The following is a 20353-nucleotide window of genomic DNA, read 5'->3' as shown; positions in this document are numbered from 1 at the left end:
ACTTCTGTCTGTTCACGATCCATCCGAAGAGCTCCAGGGTGTCCAGGACTATGCTCAGGCTGTTTGCCGTCCCTTGGAACGACTGACCCTTCACCAGGATGTCGTCCAAGTAAGGGATCACCACGATCCCCGTGGCATGGAGCAGGGCCATGACTGCCGCCAGAACGTTTGTAAAGACCTTGGGAGCCGTGGCCAGGCCAAATAGGAGAGCCACAAACTGGTAGTGAAATGGACCCACTGTGAACCAAAGAAACCTCTGATGACTGACGCATATGGGCACGTGAAGATAAGCGTCCTTGATGTCTATCGAGGACAGGTACTCCCCCAGTTCCATGGATGCAATAACCGACTTCAGAGACTCCATCTGGGAATTTGCAGACGCGAAGAAAACGGTTGAGCACCTTGAGGTCCAGAACGGGACGGGCTGTCCCCTCTATTTTGGGAACCACAAAGAGATTGGCGTAAAACCCCTGAAAACGGTCTTGCGCAGGAAACTGAACAAATCACACTTTGCTGCAGCAGCGTGTGAATTGCTAGAAAAATAATAATCTGCGGCTGCAGGAGAGGTCGGAGGAGACGACCGAAAAAAACAGGACGGAGGGGAGGACTTGAAGTCCAGCTTGTAGCCCTCTGCAATGACCTCCCTCACCCACACATCTGAGACGTGAACCAGCCAAACAAGCAAGACGCCGGCAGCCCACCCGAACAGAGAGTGCCGGGAGACACCCGTCATGCAGTGGAGCTCTTAGGGTTAAAGGACTTGGAGCCCTGTTGACGGACATGCCAGGAAGGCCGCGGCTTAAAAGAAGGCTTGCGCTTCTGGCCTGTGGCCGACTTATCGGACACTCCCTTGGGGCCAGAAAAACTCTGAAAGGGATGAAAAAAAAGGCTTCTGCTTTTTTTACTTATTAGACCGCCCCCTGTTCGTGGGTGCTCTTACCACTTGTAGCATCCGAAATCTCATCCAGGCGCTTACCAAAAAGTCTGCCACCGGTAAAGGGGAGGGCTGTCAGGGTCCGCCACCAACAGGGCTGACTAGCGAGCCATAAATCTTGAATTGACTGAAAAAAATACTCAATTGGTAGTTGTATAGAAAAACTGGATCACAGAGGCCAACTACCTAAAACATAACTTTTATTCTTAAACTCTAAGATCAACAAGGTCCCTATCTGGGGACTAATCCAAATACAACACAGACAAACAACAAAACAACCGTAAGCGGCCGATGAGGAACAGAAAGAGATGCTCTGATGCTGACAACGGGTGCTGGGCAACCAATATGGGGTCCCTGGTGTAACCCTAGGGTGTCCCTGATCATCTTCTCTGCCCAGAGATGCCTCCAGATGGTAAAGGCACTCTGTCCCCGTGCCTAGAACTGTCTGTCCTTGTAAAAGCCCTTACCACACAGATTGGCCCATATGGATGCCCGGGTCATTCAATGCGTAATTTAATTCCTAATAAATAATATTGGTCTCCCTTCTAGTCTCGACGCGTTTCACCTATTACAAATAGGTTCATCAGGAGACAGTGAAGGTAATCGGGTGGCCCACCCACAATGCTTGGTGGCCACACACCAATGGTTTAACACATATAAACCAAAATCAAAGAAAACAATCAAATAATAACTGGAGCAACCCTAAGGTCGCAACCATCCGCCAACGATCTCACAATAATAATATGTTATGACCATTACCAGCCAATTCAGATAAAAACGATAATTCAGATTAATTCAATACTTATCTTTTAGCTGCATGAGTCCTAAGCGGCGACCTGTGAGTTGGGGTGCTCCAGGGGGCACTGAAAATGAGGCTCCCTGATGAACCTATTTGTAATAGGTGAAACGCGTCGAGACTAGAAGGGAGACCAATATTATTTATTAGGAATATTTGGATTAGTCCCCAGATAGGGACCTTGTTGATCTTAGAGTTTAAGAATAAAAGTTATGTTTTAGGTAGTTGGCCTCTGTGATCGAGCCATAAATCTGTCCGCGTCCAAAGATGCTTAACAAATATATGCACTGGCATGCGAGAGCTGCAGGGCCACAACTGCAAGTTCCCCTGAGGTGACTCCCGAGTCAAGACCCTGACGTAAATTACTTGCCCACTCTCCCATAGCCTTGCTCACCCAAGTAGAGGCAAACACCGTCTGCAGCGCTGTGCCCACTGCTTCAAAGGCAGATTTTGAAAACACTTTCAGCTTCTTATCTTACATCAGAGAAAAAAGCCCCATCCGCCATTGGCAAGGTAGTATGTTTAGCCAAGCGGGAAACTGGCAGGTCCACTATAGGTTGAGCTGACCATTTCTTAGTCAAATCCTCCGGAAAAGGATGGTCAAGCGTTTTGGCAACATGAAATGTTTATCAGGTAAAATTCCACTCCTTGGAGAAAGAGGAATCAAACTCCTGGTGGCTGGGGAAACACGTGTGCGAATGACGGGACTTCCTACCGTGCTGGCAGATGATGGAGCTGGATCCTCAACCTGCAACGTCACAATAACTGCCGTAATTAAAATTGTCCACCATGGAGGATAGTTTGGGTGACTGACCCTCCGGTGAGACAACATCCTCATCTGACCCTCTCTCCTGAGAACATGCCTCTTCAGCTTAGGAGACGTCAGAGTGAGACTCTCTAGCAGGAGGAGAGGCCGAGGAAACAGGAGACACAGACACCCTTTGGGGGGGGGGGATGTTTGGGCCCGTTTTGTGAGACGGCCGCGATGGGCACGCGCCCCATGATCGCCAGATTTGGGCCGGTCAGAGGACTGCCTCTGACCGGCCCGCTCAGAGGACTGCCTTCAAAGTCTTCTGCTCCCCTGGCTCAAGACGGATCACCACCTTCGGTGAGGGACGCTACACCGGAAACAGAGGGAACTTTCACTGGGGCGGCCGTGGTGATGCGCTTGCTGTCGGGAGACAGAGATTTTTTTAACCCCTTAAGGACCGGGCTCATTTTCACCTTAAGGACCAGGCCATTTTTTGCAAATCTGACCAGTGTCACTTTAAGTGGTGATAACTTTAAAACGCTTTGACTTATCCAGGCCATTCTGAGATTGTTTTTTCGTCACATATTGTACTTCATGATACTAGTAAAAAAAAGTCAAAAAAATTAATTTTTTTGCATAATAAAATACCTAATTTACCAAAAATTTGGAAAAATTAGCAAATTTCAAAGTTTCAGTTTCTCTACTTCTGTAATACATAGTAATACCCCAAAAAATTGTGATGACTTAACATTCCCCATATGTCTACTTCATGTTTGAATTATTTTGGGAATGATATTTTATTTTTTTGGGGATGTTACAAGGCTTAGAAGTTTAGAAGCAAATCTTGAAATTTTTCAGAAATTTACAAAAACCCAATTTTTAGGGACCACTACAGCTCTGAAGTCACTTTGCGAGGCTTACATAATAGAAACCGCCCAAAAATGACCCCATTCTATAAACTACACCCCTCAAGGTATTCAAAACTGATTTTACAAACTCCGTTAACCCTTTAGGTGTTGCACAAGAGTTATTGGCAAATGGGGATGAAATTTGAGAATTTCATTTTTTTGCCTAATTTTCCATTTTAACCCATTTTTTCCACTAACAAAGCAAGGGTTAACAGCCAAACAAGACTGTATCTTTATTGCCCTGACTCTGCTGTTTACAGAAACACCCCATATGTGGCCATAAACTACTGTACGGCCACACAGCGGGGCGTAGAGTGAAAGGTGCGCCGTATGGTTTTTGGAAGCCAGATTTTGCTGGACAGTTTTTTTGACACCATGTCCCATTTGAAGCCCCCTGATGCACCCCTAGAGTAGAAACTCCATAAAAGTGACCCCATCTAAGAAACTACACCCCTCAAGGTATTCAAAACTGATTTTACAAACTCCGTTAACCCTTTAGGTGTTGCACAAGAGTTATTGGCAAATGGGGATGAAATTTGAGAATTTCATTTTTTTGCCTAATTTTCCATTTTAACCCATTTTTTCCACTAACAAAGCAAGGGTTAACAGCCAAACAAGACTGTATCTTTATTGCCCTGACTCTACTGTTTACAGAAACACCCCATATGTGGCCATAAACTACTGTACGGCCACACAGCGGGGCGTAGAGTGAAAGGTGCGCCGTATGGTTTTTGAAAGCCAGATTGTGCTGGACAGTTTTTTTGACACCATGTCCCATTTGAAGCCCCCCTGATGCACCCCTAGAGTAGAAACTCCATAAAAGTGACCCCATCTAAGAAACTACACCCCTCAAGGTATTCAAAACTGATTTTACAAACTTTGTTAACCCTTTAGGTGTTGCACAAGATTCAATGGAAAATAGAGATACAATTTCAAAATTTCACTTTTTTGGCAGATTTTCCATTTTAATATTTTTTTTCCTGTAACAAAGCAAGGGTTAACAGCCAAACAAAACTCATTATTTATGGCCCTGATTCTGTAGTTTACAGAAACACCCCATATGTGGTCCTAAACTACTGTACGGGCACACGGCAGGGTGCAGAAGAAAAGGAATGCCATACGGTTTTTGGAAGGCAGATTTTGCTGGACTGGTTTTTTGACACCATGTCCCATTTGAAGCCCCCCTGATGCACCCCTAGAGTAGAAACTCCAAAAAAAGTGACCCCATTTTAGAAAGTACGGAATAGGGTGGCAGTATTGTTGGTACTAGTTTAGGGTACATATGATTTTTGGTTGCTCTATATTACACTTTTTGTGCGGCAAGGTAACAAGAAATAGCTTTTTTGGCATGTTTTTTTTTTTGTTATTTACAACATTCATCTGACAGGTTAGATCACGTGGTAATTTTATAGAGCAGGTTGTCACGGACGCGGCGATACCTAATATGTATACAATTTTTTTTATTTATGTAAGTTTTATACAATAACTTCATTTTGAAAACCAAAAAATTGTTTAGTGTCTCCATAGTCTAAGAGCCATAGTTTTTTCAGTTTTTGGGTGATTATCTTGAGTAGGGTCTAATTTTTTGCGGGGTGAGATGACAGTTTGATTGGCACTATTTTGGGGTGCATATGACTTTTTGATCGCTTGCTATTACACTTTTTGTGACGTAAGATGGCAAAAAATTGCTTTTTTTACACAGTTTTTTTTTTTTTACGGTGGTCACCTGAGGGGTTAGGTCATGTGATATTTATATAGAGCCGGTCGATACGGACGCGGCGATACCTAATATGTATACTTTATTTTTATTTATGTACATTTTACACAATGATTTTATTTTTGAAACCAAAAAAAATCATGTTTTAGTGTTTCCATAGTCTAAGAGCCATAGTTTTTTCAGTTTTTGGGCGATTATCTTGAGTAGGGTCTCATTTTTTGCGGGATGAGATGACGGTTTGATTGGTACTATTTTGGCGTACATGCGACTTTTTTGATCACTTTTATTACCTTTTTTGGGAAGTAAGGTGGGCAAAATTTCAATTTTCTCATAGTTTTTATTTTTTTATTTTTATGGCGTTCACTGTGCGGGGAAAGTAACATGACCATTTTATAGATCAGGTCGTTACGGACGCGGCGATACCTAATATGTGTAGTGTATTTTATTTTTTTAATTTTTATTCAGTGATAAATGTTTTTTTTTTTATCTTAACTTTTTTCACTTTTTATTTGATTTTTTTGACCCAGACCCACTTGGTTCTTGAAGATCCAGTGGGTCTGATGTCTGTAAAATACAGAACAGAACCTATATAGGTTTCTGCACTGTATTTTACTTACACTGAACAGGTCTATGCTTTCAGCACAGATCTGTTCAGCACCATGGACAGCAGGACGCCTGATCAGGCGTCCTGTTGCCATGGGAACCTTCCCCGTCTGCTCAGTTATGGTCAGAACTTCGCAGACGGGGAAGGGTAAGGACGGGGTTCTGGGGGGGCTGTCTGGGGGCTCTCTCCTTCTCCCATCGGGGGGCTGCAAAGGCACAGCAGCCCCCCGATCGGAGAGGGAGGGAGCTCCCTCTTACTGTTAACCTTTTCCATACAGCGGTCCGTACGGACCGCTGTATGGAAAGGGTTAAACGGCTGACATCGCATCAACGATGTCAGCCGTTTATACCAGGGTGCCAGCAATGTGCTGGCACCCTGGTATACCCACTGTACACCAACGATTATGCAATGGGAGGCGGGCGGGGGATCGCGATCCCGCCTGCCGCACCGCCCGCCTCCCGCAACGCCCCCACTGCATGCGACACCCCCCCTGCACCACCCGCCGCCATCAAATCGTGCAGGGGTGCAGGGGGGGGTTAACAATATTGATTTCGGGCACTCTGAAGTTTCTGATCCCCGCGGTCAGGGACCGCGGGGATCAGAAACGGCAAAAAGCGCAGCAAACCGCAGGTCTGAATTGACCTGCGGTTTTCTGCGATCGCCGATACGGGGGGGTCAAATGACCCCCCCCTGCGTTGTTACGGGATGCCGGCTGAATGATTTCAGCCGAAATCCCGTTCCGATTAACCCCAGCGGCGCCGGAATTAAGATTTTAAGTTAGGACGTACCGGTACGCCCTTGGTCCTTAAGGACTCGGGAAATAGGGCGTACCGGTACGCCCTATGTCCTTAAGGGATTAAAGGGTACCCTGGTCCTCCTTTTCTTCTAGAGAGCGGGAACGAGCAGGGGGTTTGGGTGACCTCCTGGTCTCCCATCTCCTGGGTAGGAGTACAGGCAGTTTTTACCCAGACTGCCTGAAGCTTCCCGCTAGAAAAAAAAAAAAAAGGAGACACAAAATTTGTAAATCTGCCTCCTACAGACACTAAGCTAAAACTGATTAGCTTGGTCCCTGCAGGAAGGGATATAGCTGAAGGGGAGGAGCTTACACTGTGTGCTTAGTGTCCGCCCCCTAGCGGCAACAGCTATACCCATGATCAATGCCTGTGTCCCCCAATGAGACGGAAGAGGGAAAAAAAAATATAAAAAATTCTTGCTAAAATGGTACATGCATCTGTAAAAGTTGGACGGCAAGCAACAGGGCTACCATTAAAGGGGTGGTCTCAACTCACCGTTACTAAGGCGAGAGGAGAGACAGTTCTGACCTCCTCTCGACGCTCTGCTGTTTCAGTAGCTCACATTGCTGTGCATGACTGAAACAGTGTAGCACAACAAGCTAGGCCGTTTCTGAGTTAGGGAAACATTATAGCTTGCTGTGCTACAACGTTTCAGTATCTGTCATGCACGGCAATAAGAGCCACTGAAACAGCAGAGCGCTGGAGCACTCTGCTGTATCCCAGCCGGTAGGAGGTTGGAACGTGTCTCATCTCATTCACACAGTCAGTGTTCGGTCAGTGATTTCAATCAGTGATTGTGAGCCAAAACCAGGTGCGGCTCTAAACACAGAACAGGAGCAGATCTTTCCCTTATACCGAATGTCTGTGGAGGCTCCAATCCTGGTTTTGGCTCACAATCACTGATGGAAATCATTGACCAAAACACTAACGTGTGAATGAGGCTTTATGTAGTGGAGGTTTCCATCACTGCATGACTAGAACATGTTGTCATTCAGGAGTCTGGGAAAGCTTGGTGACAATATCAGTGGAAGCTGTAGGGGTGTCTTTTCCAGAAGATGAAAACTTCAGAGGACAGAAAGGGTAACTCAAAGACATGCAGAAACTGAAGGTTTGATGGCACTACCTGTGTACATATCCCATGTGATGAATATAATCCAGGGCTTTCAGCACTCCCAGCAGGATGTAAGCGATTGCCAGCTCACTCATGCCATCAGTGAAGTGTGTGCAGATCAGATCTTTGGCTGATCCTGTAAAAAATAAACACAGTGGCATGGTCAGTGTGTAGAGAAACATGTAGCCAGCACCTTCAATATACTGTACTGGTAAAGATTTAGGGCATGGTAACTGGTTCTACATTCCTATCAGTGGTGAATTCCTTAGGAAGATGTTCACTAACTGCTCTGTCACTCTTTTGCCCCATTCTACTCACCATAAGCCATGAACGGGGTGACCACCCACAGCTCATTATCAGAAATGAAGGTTGCTCTGTACGGGAGGATGTTGGGGTGATTGAACAGCTTGGACACATGGAGTTCAGTCTGCAGGGAAGAAAAAGGGTTAAGTGAACAAGCAAATTAGTGGTTATCCATAACTATAGGATTAGTCCAAACATAGAAGGTACAAAGCTGAGCTTCACATCACTGCTTTTACTTTAGTCTCTATGTGACCTCCCCCGTCCCCACTAGTAATCATGTATGGAACTCTGTCCTTCAAAATCAGAATGAACTTCAGAAAATCAGAAAAGAACTTCTCCCACTAGTCCTCTGACCGGTTTCTCACATTACGACACTGCCCCTCACAAAACATACGTGTGTTCACCGTACCTGCAGAAAAGCCACCATGTCATTGGTGCAGGACTCCATATTAACCCTTCTGATACAAACATACTCTCCGGATGGTTTATAGCGTGCTAAGTTGACGGTCATCAGGTCCTCAAAGCCTTTTCCTATCGAAAAATAGAATACCTTCAATAAACAAAAGTACATAAGGGGCTCTACATTTTTCCCCTTAAAGGGATTTTCTCAGTACAGTTTTCAAACCAGCACCTGGATGTAACTGCATGTAATGTACCACAGATGCTGAGTTCAATAAAATGTATCTGTATAGCACCACCTGCTGTTTGTTTTTTACTTATTTCTTTGTCCGGCTCACTGAGAAGGTCGCACATGCTCAGTTTCATCCTTCTGAGCTTGTGATAGAGAGAGCTACACAAGAAAGACACACCCTCTGAGAAAGGACACTCCCCTTGAGCTGTTGGCTTGATATAAATCTAGCAAAACAATTAGAGCAATGAATGGGGAGATCTCTGGATCCATGTGAGGTACAGGGCTGGTTCTAGCTTTGCTAGAAAGAGATTGTCATGTACTATATGATATTTCTCTATTAATTATGGGTTCTGTTGCACCATATATTTATGGCCATATTTTCCCAGCATACATTTCTGCCATATTTTTAGGATTTGTGGGGATCCCCAGTCTGTGTGCATAAACAGATATTTTCAGAACTTAGAACGTGCTCATTAGGCTACTTTCTGAACTCTCTTTCACTTTGGTGGCACGGTTCTCTAGATAGGTACAGGTTCTAGATGTGCGACATTTGACATTGATGGCATATCCTAGCGATGTGCCATCAAAGTCCCATATGGGCCAACCCCTCTAAAGGCATTGTCCAGTATTTTCCACTGACGAACTAGGCTCGGTATAGGCCATCAACATCTTATCAGTAGAGATCAGCCGTTCTCGAGTAGCTCAAGTGCTGGAACTACAAGGCTCCATTGTGTAGTGGAAGGGGCTGGTTACTGCAGCGTTGCACCAACTCATCCAAAGGAAGCAGCGCTGCAGTAATCAGCTCTGTCCACTACACAGTTCACCTACTGTGTGCCTGCCTTCTGCTGATCAGATATTGATGACCTGTCCTGAGGAGAGGCCATCAATGTAAAAAGGGGACAACCCCGTCAGTAAATAAAATATCAACACAAGACGCTACTGCTATAAATCTGTATTAGAAATAACTTTGCATTTCTGATAGGGCAAATCGGTCAGCCATTATCGTTTGTATGCACAATAAGGGCTCATGCACACGACCGTATGTATTTTGCTGTCCGCAAAACACGGATCTGCAAAAAATATGGATGATGTTCACGTGCATTCCGTATTTTGCTTAAGAAACAACTGGCCCCTAATAGAAAAGTCCTATCCTTGTCAGTTATGCAGACAATAAGAGAACATGTTCTATTTTTTTTTTTTTGTGGAACGGACATACGGAAACGGAACGCACACAGAGTAACTGAATAGCTCCGTATACGGTCTGCAAAAAAAAACAAAAAAACGGACACGGAAAGAAAATACGTTCGTGTGCATGAGTCCTAAGAATGTGTTCTCTGCTTAATCTTTCATTTCTGGCTATGGTCCCTGCAGGTTTGTGCTGCAAGCAAGTGCCAGATTATTAGACTTTCTGAATTATCAGATGTCATATTAAAGGAAATGCCTTTCACAATTTTACTTTGCAACCAGCAACATATGAAAGTGAGAAAAGAAAGAACTATCCGGGTAAAAATGATGGATCCTACAAGTAAACCAGGCAGTATTCACCTTATGGTACATGGGTATCAGAGCCCACCCCCATTCCGTATTCCCCTCTTACCTATAATAGTGAGCAGATCATAACAAGTATTGTCCGGTGTGTATACCCCCATGGTGTCCGGACCACGACAGGAGGCTATAGACTCTGCACTGGCTGCTTCATCCGTCTGGAGGTGAAGCACAAAGAACAGAACATGAGGCCATTAGATTTGTGGAAGGTTAACTAGATGGCGACGTATGATGCCAGACGGGTGAGAAAGCAGGACACTGGTATTAAATACATTGAAAGGACTACAACACCAAATGTGGACAAAATGACAATATGATGTTTAATTAAGATGCCGTATTAATGGAATGAGAATAAACTGTCCATGGATTAGTAGGTGCATGAGGCTCTATTATTCATCATTGTCAATGGGGCCTTAGATGCAGCCTATGTTATACTGCAGAGCTGCATGCACAATTCTGCAAGATTCAGAGATGAGGTCTCTCGGCATTCCCTGATGTTTTGGTGCCTTGTTGTGAAGATTTACATTGTATGAACTGTCAATTATACGTGCAAAAGTAACTGTCCCTCTGCAACACAGGAGCTCAGCTAAGTTGTTAGGGAAGTGCCTGCCAGCAAGCTTGCTGACTGTTTCCAGCAGAATTCTGAATGCAGCCTTGAAGTAAAATACATACTGAAAATCAGGGTCAGCATAGGATAAGTAATGTATACATTTAGGTCATATCTATATGGTCAAGGGAGGGAGACATACCCTAATAATTCCTATATTGCACCAAGGAATTTGATTGTGGTCGGCTGTTTGCCAAGTAGAATCCAGAATAGGTTCCAGCCATGGCTTAGCAATTCTGCTTGGGACCATGGCGTATGTATCGGCCTACCATGCTGCCCGCACATTTACTCCAGCATGAAATGAAGCACCAATACATATGCTTCAAACCACATGCAACCAGTCAGAATGGTCGAGCGCAAGCAGCAATGAGAATGGAGCCAGAATTATGTGGCCAGGATTAGAAAAACATGGCTGCTGTGTCTGGTATCGGATTGAAGTCAATAGGACAGGGCGGTAATAACACACACCGCCTGTTTGGAGGCGTGGGGCTGTTCCTGGAAGAAAGCAGCCATTTTTTTCAATCCTGTACAACACCACTAATTATACATGTATAAGATGTCTTCTGAGACACCAGAACTGCCTGGGTGTGGGAATCATACAGAAGCAGGCTACCAAATACACATGCCATAAATCAGAGAACATATTCACACGCCTACTATCTATTCACTACCAAGACATGCAGGACCCGGCGCTGAGGCAGTCATGTTTGTTACTGGCCTCTCGGAACACTGCTCCATGCTTTCTACAGAGCAACATTTCTGAACGGGTGTTACAAAAAAGGGAGACTGACCACAACTGCCTGCATATAAGAAAGAAGGAAGAAAAATCTGTAATCTACCTTCAGTTAATCTGAAGCACCAAATAGGGATATTCCTGTCCTAAAAAGAGATGGCTGCCGTACTTGTGTTGCGCTGCGTTTCCTTCAAAGTTTCCCCTTTATTGACGTTTCTTGCACAGCAGTACTCCCGGCCACCCATAATGGAAAAGATCATAAGCATGCGGAAAGCGCGGGGAGTGGCGAGGAAAGCACTGCGGGAAGCAGTGCGCAGAACTCACCCTCCCCGGTCTTCTTCCGGGCCCTTCTCTGTACCGTGTCCTGACCGGGTACAGCACCAGGACGTAGTGCATGTAGTCAGAAAGACACGCAAACCACTCATGTTATCAGATCCCATTACTTGCTTCATTACAGTTCCCCACATTATGAAATATAGATCCTAAAAATGCATTAATACTACATTAAACCCTTCTTTGCCTACAATGTTCAGAAAAGATGTACAATACACAGGACACCAATTTATGTTTCCAAGCCCCCCAATTATTAAAGCAGATATTGCTTTCCTACGTGTGTGACTGTTACTTGATAATTCCTTGGTAAATAGGACTTGGCGGCACACAGCTTAAAGGGCCCCGGAGTTTAGGAAATTTACCTATCTGCAGGAAAAGATTCTCCAGTTGTCTCTGCCAGTCCTGCAGCTATATGTTTTACAATCACTGGCACACCAACATCTCTGCTGAGGCCAGTGACTGGGTGCAGAGGTCATGTGAATGTACAGAAATTAGTACCTCTATGCCAGAACTTTTCAGCTGAGCAGAGCAGGCACAGGTAGCAGCTTGCAACACTATGCTAAATCCTGGGATAGCACATTTGTACAGGGTACCGATGTGCTATGCCAGGATTTATCTAGGCATAGGGGGCACAGGGAGGAGCAGTGATGTTTGCTCATCATTTTAAGACATTAAAGGGGTTGTCTCACCTCAGACCTTGGTGGCATATCCCTAGAATATTCCACCAATGTCAGATAGGTATGGGACCCCAGAAGAGAGCATAGGCCAGCCACACATGCGCAGCCACAGTCCAACAGAGATCATACTGCGCAGGTGAGGTGCACTTTCTATCTGGGGACCTGTTCAGGACATTGGGGTGGGTCCCACCTATCTGATATTAGTAGCATATCCTAGCAATATGCCACCAAAGTCTGAGATGATAAAAACCTTTTTCCTCTCTACAATCAATTTTTTACAAGGATGCCCTAGTGATATACTGATCAGAATGTCCCTATGCTAGAACCCCTAGCGATCAGCTGTAATGTAACGGGCAACAAGTGTTCAACCTCCCTGCAGCGCCCCCACAGGGAATAGGAGTCACTACAACTTCCTATTGAAATGAATGACTTCTCAGAGGTTTTAGCTCTCCCAGAGAGAGACACTTTTTGTAGCTGCTCTCTGCTCTGGCTAATAGATAAGGGGTCTTGGATGGGGTCTACCCCTCTTCTACTAGCTCAGAATTCCCCGATAGGGTATTTGATAATAGGCATTTCCACTGCAGAAGGAATACAATTCTCTTTGGAGATGCAGTACAGAAGGCAAGAATGATCAACCTGCTAAAAGGACTTTGTCCTCTGTACTTTAACACCAATAATATACCAGTACGAGGCGTCAGTCCAATAGTACTCCACAGTACAAGTTTCATGCACCTTTAAAGGGGTGGGGGGTTTAGAGCCCTCTATGACCCTCCTCTGTGCTTCTGAGCAGCAGGTCTTCTTCACATCACCACTAGTTATTTCCATTGTAATTAATACAAGTACTGGATCCAGCACGTAGCTGAACGGACCCCACTGGTGTCCATTCGACAGTCGGCATGCAGGACTTTTAAAAAGGGGGAGATTTATGTCCACTGTTCATGACCTAATCTGCGACTAAGGCAACCAAAAGGAGCCCTTAACAAGTCCTGCTGTATATACAGCTATCCAGGGACTGTTCAGTTGGTGTATCCATCTACTGGACAGGTATTTTACCTTCACATCTACCCACAGCGCCAACCATAATAGACGCATCAATATAGGACATATCAATAGTAGACCAGGTAGTTTACATGTGGCTGTGCAAGCAGAGGTGGCTAAGTACCCCTTTAAACCATGTGTACTTAGAGGGCCTAGGGCGCCCTTGCCCACCATGGAAGGACAATACAGCAATATATTAATACATATAACAGAGATCTGAAATGCTGAATGGAGCATGATAATGAAATGGCAGACGTCATAACACCGTACATTACAGGAAAAACGTATGTGAGCTCCACAGTCTCATCCCAGCAGCTTGGTCTACGGCAGATGTTACTAGGGACCCACCACGGGGCTAAATTTTTTTCTATCAAGGGAAAATTAAGCAAAGGCAAAGAAAAACAATCCCTTTAGGGAAAGGGACATTTCTTAAAATGGCCATCCCATTAGGAAAGGATAATAGGGAACATGGACTTCATAGAGGACAGACCCCTATTTTGGACACTTCTGTATTATACTGGATTAAGATCCATTACAAAGAGCAGCTCCTGTTCTGGAGGGCGTACAGTGACTTTGTATTACAGGTTTGTCCTTACATTTGAAGGAGTGATACGTAATTACCAGATTTTGCCTGCAGTGCTGCTGCTGCAAAGAAAGGCAGTAAGTACTTTGCTTTCCTATTGATTTCATATGCCTTTAAAGGGGTATTCTGATACTTTCAAGTTATCCTCTATCCATGACTATGAGATCGGTGGGGGTCCTACCTCTGGGAATGGGCTGGTACCCCACAAGATCCCCTGTAATGACAGAGCGGCAGTTCACACATGGGCACTGATGCTCCGTTCCTCTCTATAGCATTTGCCAGTCCCATAGAAATGAAAGGAGCAGCAGAGCGCATGACCAGCTGATGGATGGGGGTACATTGTGCCGAACACCAGCCAATCTGATATTGACAGCCTACCCTGTGGATATGCCATCAGCATAAAAGACATTTCAAAAGTGAATTCAATTACATTAGCACTACTTTTTTTTCCCACATAGATCTACATCAAGTATAATAAAATAATGGAAATGACTTGCGATACTGCAACAAGTCATATAGTTAAAGGGGGCATCTACTTTTGGACAATCATTTTTTGTTACAAGATTTTCACAAAAGTACACCAGTCACGGGGTGTCACGCTGCTTGGATCCCAAGTGGAACCAGGCAACAAGAGCTCAATTTGCCTGCGGTGCCACCAAATGTGGGGGGGGGGGGGGGAAGCAATGAAAAGGAAACATTGCAATCAATGGGTGGTCCTTTTAGTGCACGGACATAATAGGACTGTGATGGCTAACCTCCGGCACTCCAGCTGTGGTAAAACTACAACTCTCAAGATGCACACTTGCTTGGCTGTTCTCAGAACTCCACAGAAATTAATGAAGCATGCTGGGAGTTGTAGTTTCACCATAGCTGGAGTGCCGGAAGTCCTCCAGGGAGAAAGACACTCTTTTTAGTCCCTTTCTACTCCTGCTAATTGATGGAGGCCCCCCCATTACCTTATCCCTACATAGGACTTTTTGAAATAGACAACCCCTTTGATAACGGGCAATCATAAAAATAACACCATGACTAATTTCTTTCCTATATATTTATATATTACATATTATATTTACACATATCATCAACCTGCTCATACTCTACAGGCACAAAGACAGAAGTACAGGCCCCTCTCTCTTGACCAGGTTGCTGGGAACGAAGCTGTGCGTCACATCATGCCTCCATGCAGCACATACAGACACGTGGTGCATAGACAGGACGTCTCACTTACTTTCCTTCGGGAGTCCCCTAAATGCGAGTCTGGAGGGAGGGAGAGGAGGACCCACTCAGCTTATATCAGCACATGAATAGCACACGACTTCCGCTTTAAACAAAAACTCCACTTCTGAACAACCTTCAATTGTTAAATTCTACGTACAAAGCTGGTTGGCATTGTAAATACTTTCCTTGCCTCTTTCACACGACCGTATGGCCTTTTCAGTCTTTTGCGGTCCGTTTTTCACGGATCCGTTGTTTGTTTCCGTTTCTGTTCCATTTGGCATGTACAGTATACAATAATTACATAGAAAAAATTGGGCTGACATAAAATTTTCAATAGATGGTTCCGCAAAAACGGAACGGATATGGAAGACATACGGATGCTTTTCCGCATGTGTTCTGTTTTTTTGCAGACCCATTGACTTGAATGGAGCCACGGAAAAACGAATGCATACGGAGTACATTCAGTTTTTTTTGCGGAACCAAAGGGTTCCGTATATGGAACGCAAAAGGCGGCCCGTAAATGAGAAAAAAAACGGTCGTGTGAAAGAGGCCTTAGGTTACTTTCACACTAGCGGCAGGACGGATCCAACAGGCTGTTCATCCTGTCGGATCCGTCCTGCCGCTATTTTGCCGTGCCGCCGCTCCGTCCCCATTGACTATAATGGGGATGGGGGCGGAGCTCCGGGGCAGTGCGGCAGTGCACGGCGAGAGGCTGCCGGACTAAAAAGTCAGACATGCAGTACTTTTAGTCCGGCGGCCTGCCGTGCTGTGCCGGAGCTCCGCCCTGTCCCCATTATAGTCAATGGAGACGGAGCGGCAGTCCGGCAAAATAGCGGCAGGACGGATCCGACAGGGTGAACAGCCTGGCGGATCCGTCCTGCCGCTAGTGTGAAAGTACCCGTTGGTGTCCCGTTCCCGTATTGAGGATCCGCAATACACGGGCTCTGTTCCGTTGTCATTCCGCATCACAGATGTGGACCCATTCATTTCAATGGGTCCATAACTCCGGAGATGCGGAACGGAACACTACGGAGTGCTTTTTGGGGTTCCGTTCCGTGCTCTATCTTTTTGCGGAACGGAGGGATCGGGGACCCATTCAAGTGAATGGGTCAATGATCCCCAATGCGCCTGTCCCACGGAAGGTGCCCGTGCATTGCAGACTGCAATTTGCGGTTCACAGCACGGCCACCAACGGTCATGTGGACGAGCCCTTACACCAATTGATCGATCTGGTTGCTGCTTTCTACTCCAAACAAAGCCAAGGTACAGTTTTATCTCTGCACAAAGAATAAAACCTCATATAACTGATAAACTGATCAAGTAAAGCAATGTAACTGGACTGTCAAAATGTTCAACATGTGATATAGCTTCATTAATGTACAAACTATGTAAAAGTGGAGCTTGGTAGAATAGCTCACACGAGAGCGTTGTTGCATGCATAGTAATCTATAGCATCTTTAAATGGGTTAAAGGAACACTCCAGGCAAAACAACACTCACTGTAGGGTCTGAGGGGTCAGACCCACCCAAAGAAAATAGCCATGCACCGTTCCCTCCGATCCTGCACTAGGCAGGAAACAGTGTATTAGATTTGCTTGGAGTGTGGAAAGTACAAGGCAAGAGACAAATGACATTCTTTGCATCGTACGGATAAATCTGACTTACCTCCAAAAAACTCTAATTCTCTCAAACCATCAACCAGGATCTTATCTGAAACCCAACGCTGCGGAGAGAAAGAAAGGGATGTCCGATTAAAAGGGTTTTCCAAGATTTTTATGCTGATGATCTATCCTCAGGATAGGCCATCAGCATCTGATCGGTGGAGGTCCGACACTCGGGAACCCCCGCCGATCAGCTGTTTGAGAAGGTACCGGTGCTCCTGTGAGTGCTGCAGCCTTCTCCGTGCTCACCAAGCACAGCGCCATACATTGTATAGCGGCTGTGCTTGGTATCGCGCTCAGCCCCATTCACTTATATGGGCTGAGCTTCTCCTAGGCCACATGAACGATGTACGTGTTATCACATGGCCTAAGAAAAAGCTGAGAGAAGGGCGCGGCCTTCTCAAACAGCTGATTTGCAGGGGTCCCAGGTGTCAGACCCCCACCGATCAGATACTGATGACCTATTCTGCAGATAGGTCATCAGTAATAAAATCTCAGAAAACCCCTTTAACAGCAGGAGACAGAGTCAGGGTTGAAGAGACAACAAGTAACAAGCAAGGATCACAAAGTATATTTCTATCTTATTATATCGGTGTCTAAACACTAGGGGGAGTTTACCAGCTTTTATTTTATACACTGAACTCTATAATAACATTGCGTGTAATGAGCTCCCACTAGTGGTGGCTGCAGGAAGCAAGATTTGTATCATTTAAAGGGAACTCGACACCCCAAAGAGCAGCGTGATCGGCCAGCAGCAGAGGGAAAGCTGTCAATCACTTTAAAGCCCAGTATTTACATGAATGAAATACAGGTTATACTTAATAATTTTCCATAAAATGGTGTCCCAGATTTACTAAGGCTATAGATGGTGACAGCTTAGACGGGCTGTCTGGACCTGCACTAGATTTATCACAGGGGCTCCGGCTGAATGATCAACCTGGTGCAGTTGGTATAACTCTATACCAACTATTAGTTGGCTTACTTTGAAACACAAAAAACTTATGTCTGATTTTTGGCACAATTTTAGCACAAAATGGCACAACTTAGACCTCCACCCTTTAAACCCTGGATTCTTGTTGAGCAAGTCCGAAAAAGTGTAGAAACCCTGGCTGCGCCAAACTGCTGAACTTTTAGAACCAGTATGTCAATCTTCTTGGCTCCTCCAGCTCTCTCTGCCTGTAGGTCAGACACCATGTTCATCATGGCAGGTTCCTTTTACAGGGGTCTTCCAATCCTTTCATATTGATGGCCAATACTCAGGATAACCTACCAATACCCGACCAGCGGGGGTCTGTCCCTCGCACTTTCATTGATCAGCAATACTGCAGCAGTTCAGTTGTTCTGCAGTAGTTATGGCACTTAAAGAGGGGTGCGGGACCACTGCCGTTAAGAAATTGATGACCAATCCCAAGGAAAGGCCATCAATATAAAAAGACATAAAAACAAAAACTAAAAAATCCTGAAATTATGTCTATGCAGGGCAGCTCTATAAAGACAGAATTAGTACAAAAATTAGTGACAGCCAGGAAATTGCTGATAAAGCCCTCCAGTCCTGCATGGAGGCTCCTGTTCCCATTGTTTCTGGTTCCAGGGAACTGGAACAGAGGAGCTTGCATATATTGTTTCTTCTTTTTAGGGCTCATGCACATGCCCGTTGCCTGGCCACGCCTATATTGCAGAACGCAAACAGTGGGTCCGCAACATACAGGCACCAGCCGTGTGCGCACCGTATCACAGATGCGGACCCAGTCACTTGAATGGGTCCACAGTCCCGATGATACGGTGCGGGGCACAATCCCACAGAAGCACTACTGAGTCTGTGTCTCCGCACCGCAAAAGAGTACTGCATGCACTACTTTTTTGCGGTGCAGACCACTGGATGCAGTTTGCGGACCCCATTCAAGTGAATGGGTCAGCGTCTGCAAACAGTCTGTGCCCATGTATTGCGGACCAAAGCACAGACCTGGCCGGCACACAGGGTTGTCACTTTTATTTTATATGAATCAGTGCAGCATACTGGATTAAAAAATGACACTGGGTTAAAAAGAAAATGGCCACTGTTTATAGAGTCACTGGGGGAGATTGATCAAACTGGTGTAAAGTAGAACTGGCTTAGTTGCCAACAGCAACCAGATTCCACCTTTCATTAATCACAGCTCCTTTGGAAAATGAAAGGCAGAATCTGATTGGTTGCTATGGGCAACTAAGCCAGTTCTACTTTACACCAGGTTGATAAATCCCCCCCCACTGAGTGTTCAGAAAATTTTTGATATGACATAGAGAAGTTTTGATAAGCGGAATTCTTTGTGCCAAGAACCCCACCTATCGCCAGACCGAGGAGAGAGAAGAACTCGCATAACACACCAGCGATCAGAGCTCGGAATGCCCCTAATCGAAACTTTTGATATGTCTCTATGACAGGCAGCCCTCCAGCTGTTGCAAAACTACAACTCCCAGCATGCCTGAACAGCCTACAGGTATCAGCCTACAGCAGGGCATTGTGGGAGTTGTAGTTTTACAACAGCTGGAGGGCCGCAGTTTGAGGATGCCTGCTCTATGACATACCAAAGGTTTTCGGTAAACTCAGTGACCCCTTAAAGGCTGGTCAGATTGATTGTATTTCAGTTTGTCTCCCTTGTGAAATGTGACAAGTACCTCTCAAGGAACATGCAATGTGTATGGAAATACTCACGAGAAAAGACATGGGGTCCTCTTTATGGTGAAGGATTAGTCATATGCCATAAACTAGAACCTGCAGAGAGAACATCTGACATCACATTACGGCCTCCAACCATACCATGTTCTACAGATTATATATATATACACACACTTTCATGCCATGGTTCACATAATGCACCAGTGAGTCAACCTTTTGATCAAACAGGAAAAAAAAATATTCCTGGTAATCTGGGCAACCTATCAAATATCACCCCCCGCCCCTTAAAAATTAATCTACATATCTGTGCACTATTTGTGGTAGTGAAAAGCATGAGATCTGGGAGAAATGATCTGTTTGTTTGAAATATAAAACAGATCCCATATAATCTGTATAATAGAAGCCAGTGTGAACAGTGCCCAGACAGATGGGACATAGACACACACTATAGCCCCCTCCATGCAGTGCTGTTGCGGAACTGCAAATCCCAGCAAGTCTGTATATTATTCCAATAATACCTGAACCACAAGAAGCTGCAAATACCAGTATGTCATATACCTGTATGAGTACTGGACCTAGGCATGCTGAGACTTACAGTACCCCAGCAGCCCTAGGCGAAGGGGCACCAGCTATATGTAACTGGCAGCACACACCACATACACGAGTGACTGGACCAGTACCAGTAACAACACATACACACCCCCTCCTTCTCTGCCTGCCTGGACCTCGGCTACTTCCGCTCTGCGCCGGAAGT

The 20353-nt window shown here is 45.2% G+C and overlaps 1 protein-coding gene across 3 annotated transcripts in view; it reads right to left on the bottom strand.

Annotated features, from left to right (window-relative positions):
- Positions 1-20347, bottom strand: part of STRADA (STE20 related adaptor alpha) — a 32027-nt gene extending 11680 nt beyond the window's left edge. Inside the window, exons 1-8 of one of the 3 annotated variants that reach the window (XM_044298809.1) lie at positions 20300-20347; positions 19636-19695; positions 16948-17005; positions 15294-15322; positions 10147-10252; positions 8328-8449; positions 7934-8042; positions 7628-7751 (exon numbers count right to left, since the gene is read on the bottom strand). In XM_044298809.1, coding sequence (XP_044154744.1) covers positions 7628-7751; positions 7934-8042; positions 8328-8449; positions 10147-10252; positions 15294-15322; positions 16948-17005; positions 19636-19647 — 560 coding nt within the window. In that variant the 5' untranslated portion in view covers positions 19648-19695; positions 20300-20347. The other 2 variants (XM_044298810.1, XM_044298811.1) reach the window with 2 other exon arrangements.
- Positions 20348-20353: the final 6 nt, after the last annotated feature.

The sequence above is a fragment of the Bufo gargarizans genome, chromosome 6 (genome assembly GCF_014858855.1).
Source record: "Bufo gargarizans isolate SCDJY-AF-19 chromosome 6, ASM1485885v1, whole genome shotgun sequence".
NCBI lineage: Eukaryota > Metazoa > Chordata > Amphibia > Anura > Bufonidae > Bufo > Bufo gargarizans.
This window is presented reverse-complemented; position numbering and strand designations above follow the sequence as displayed.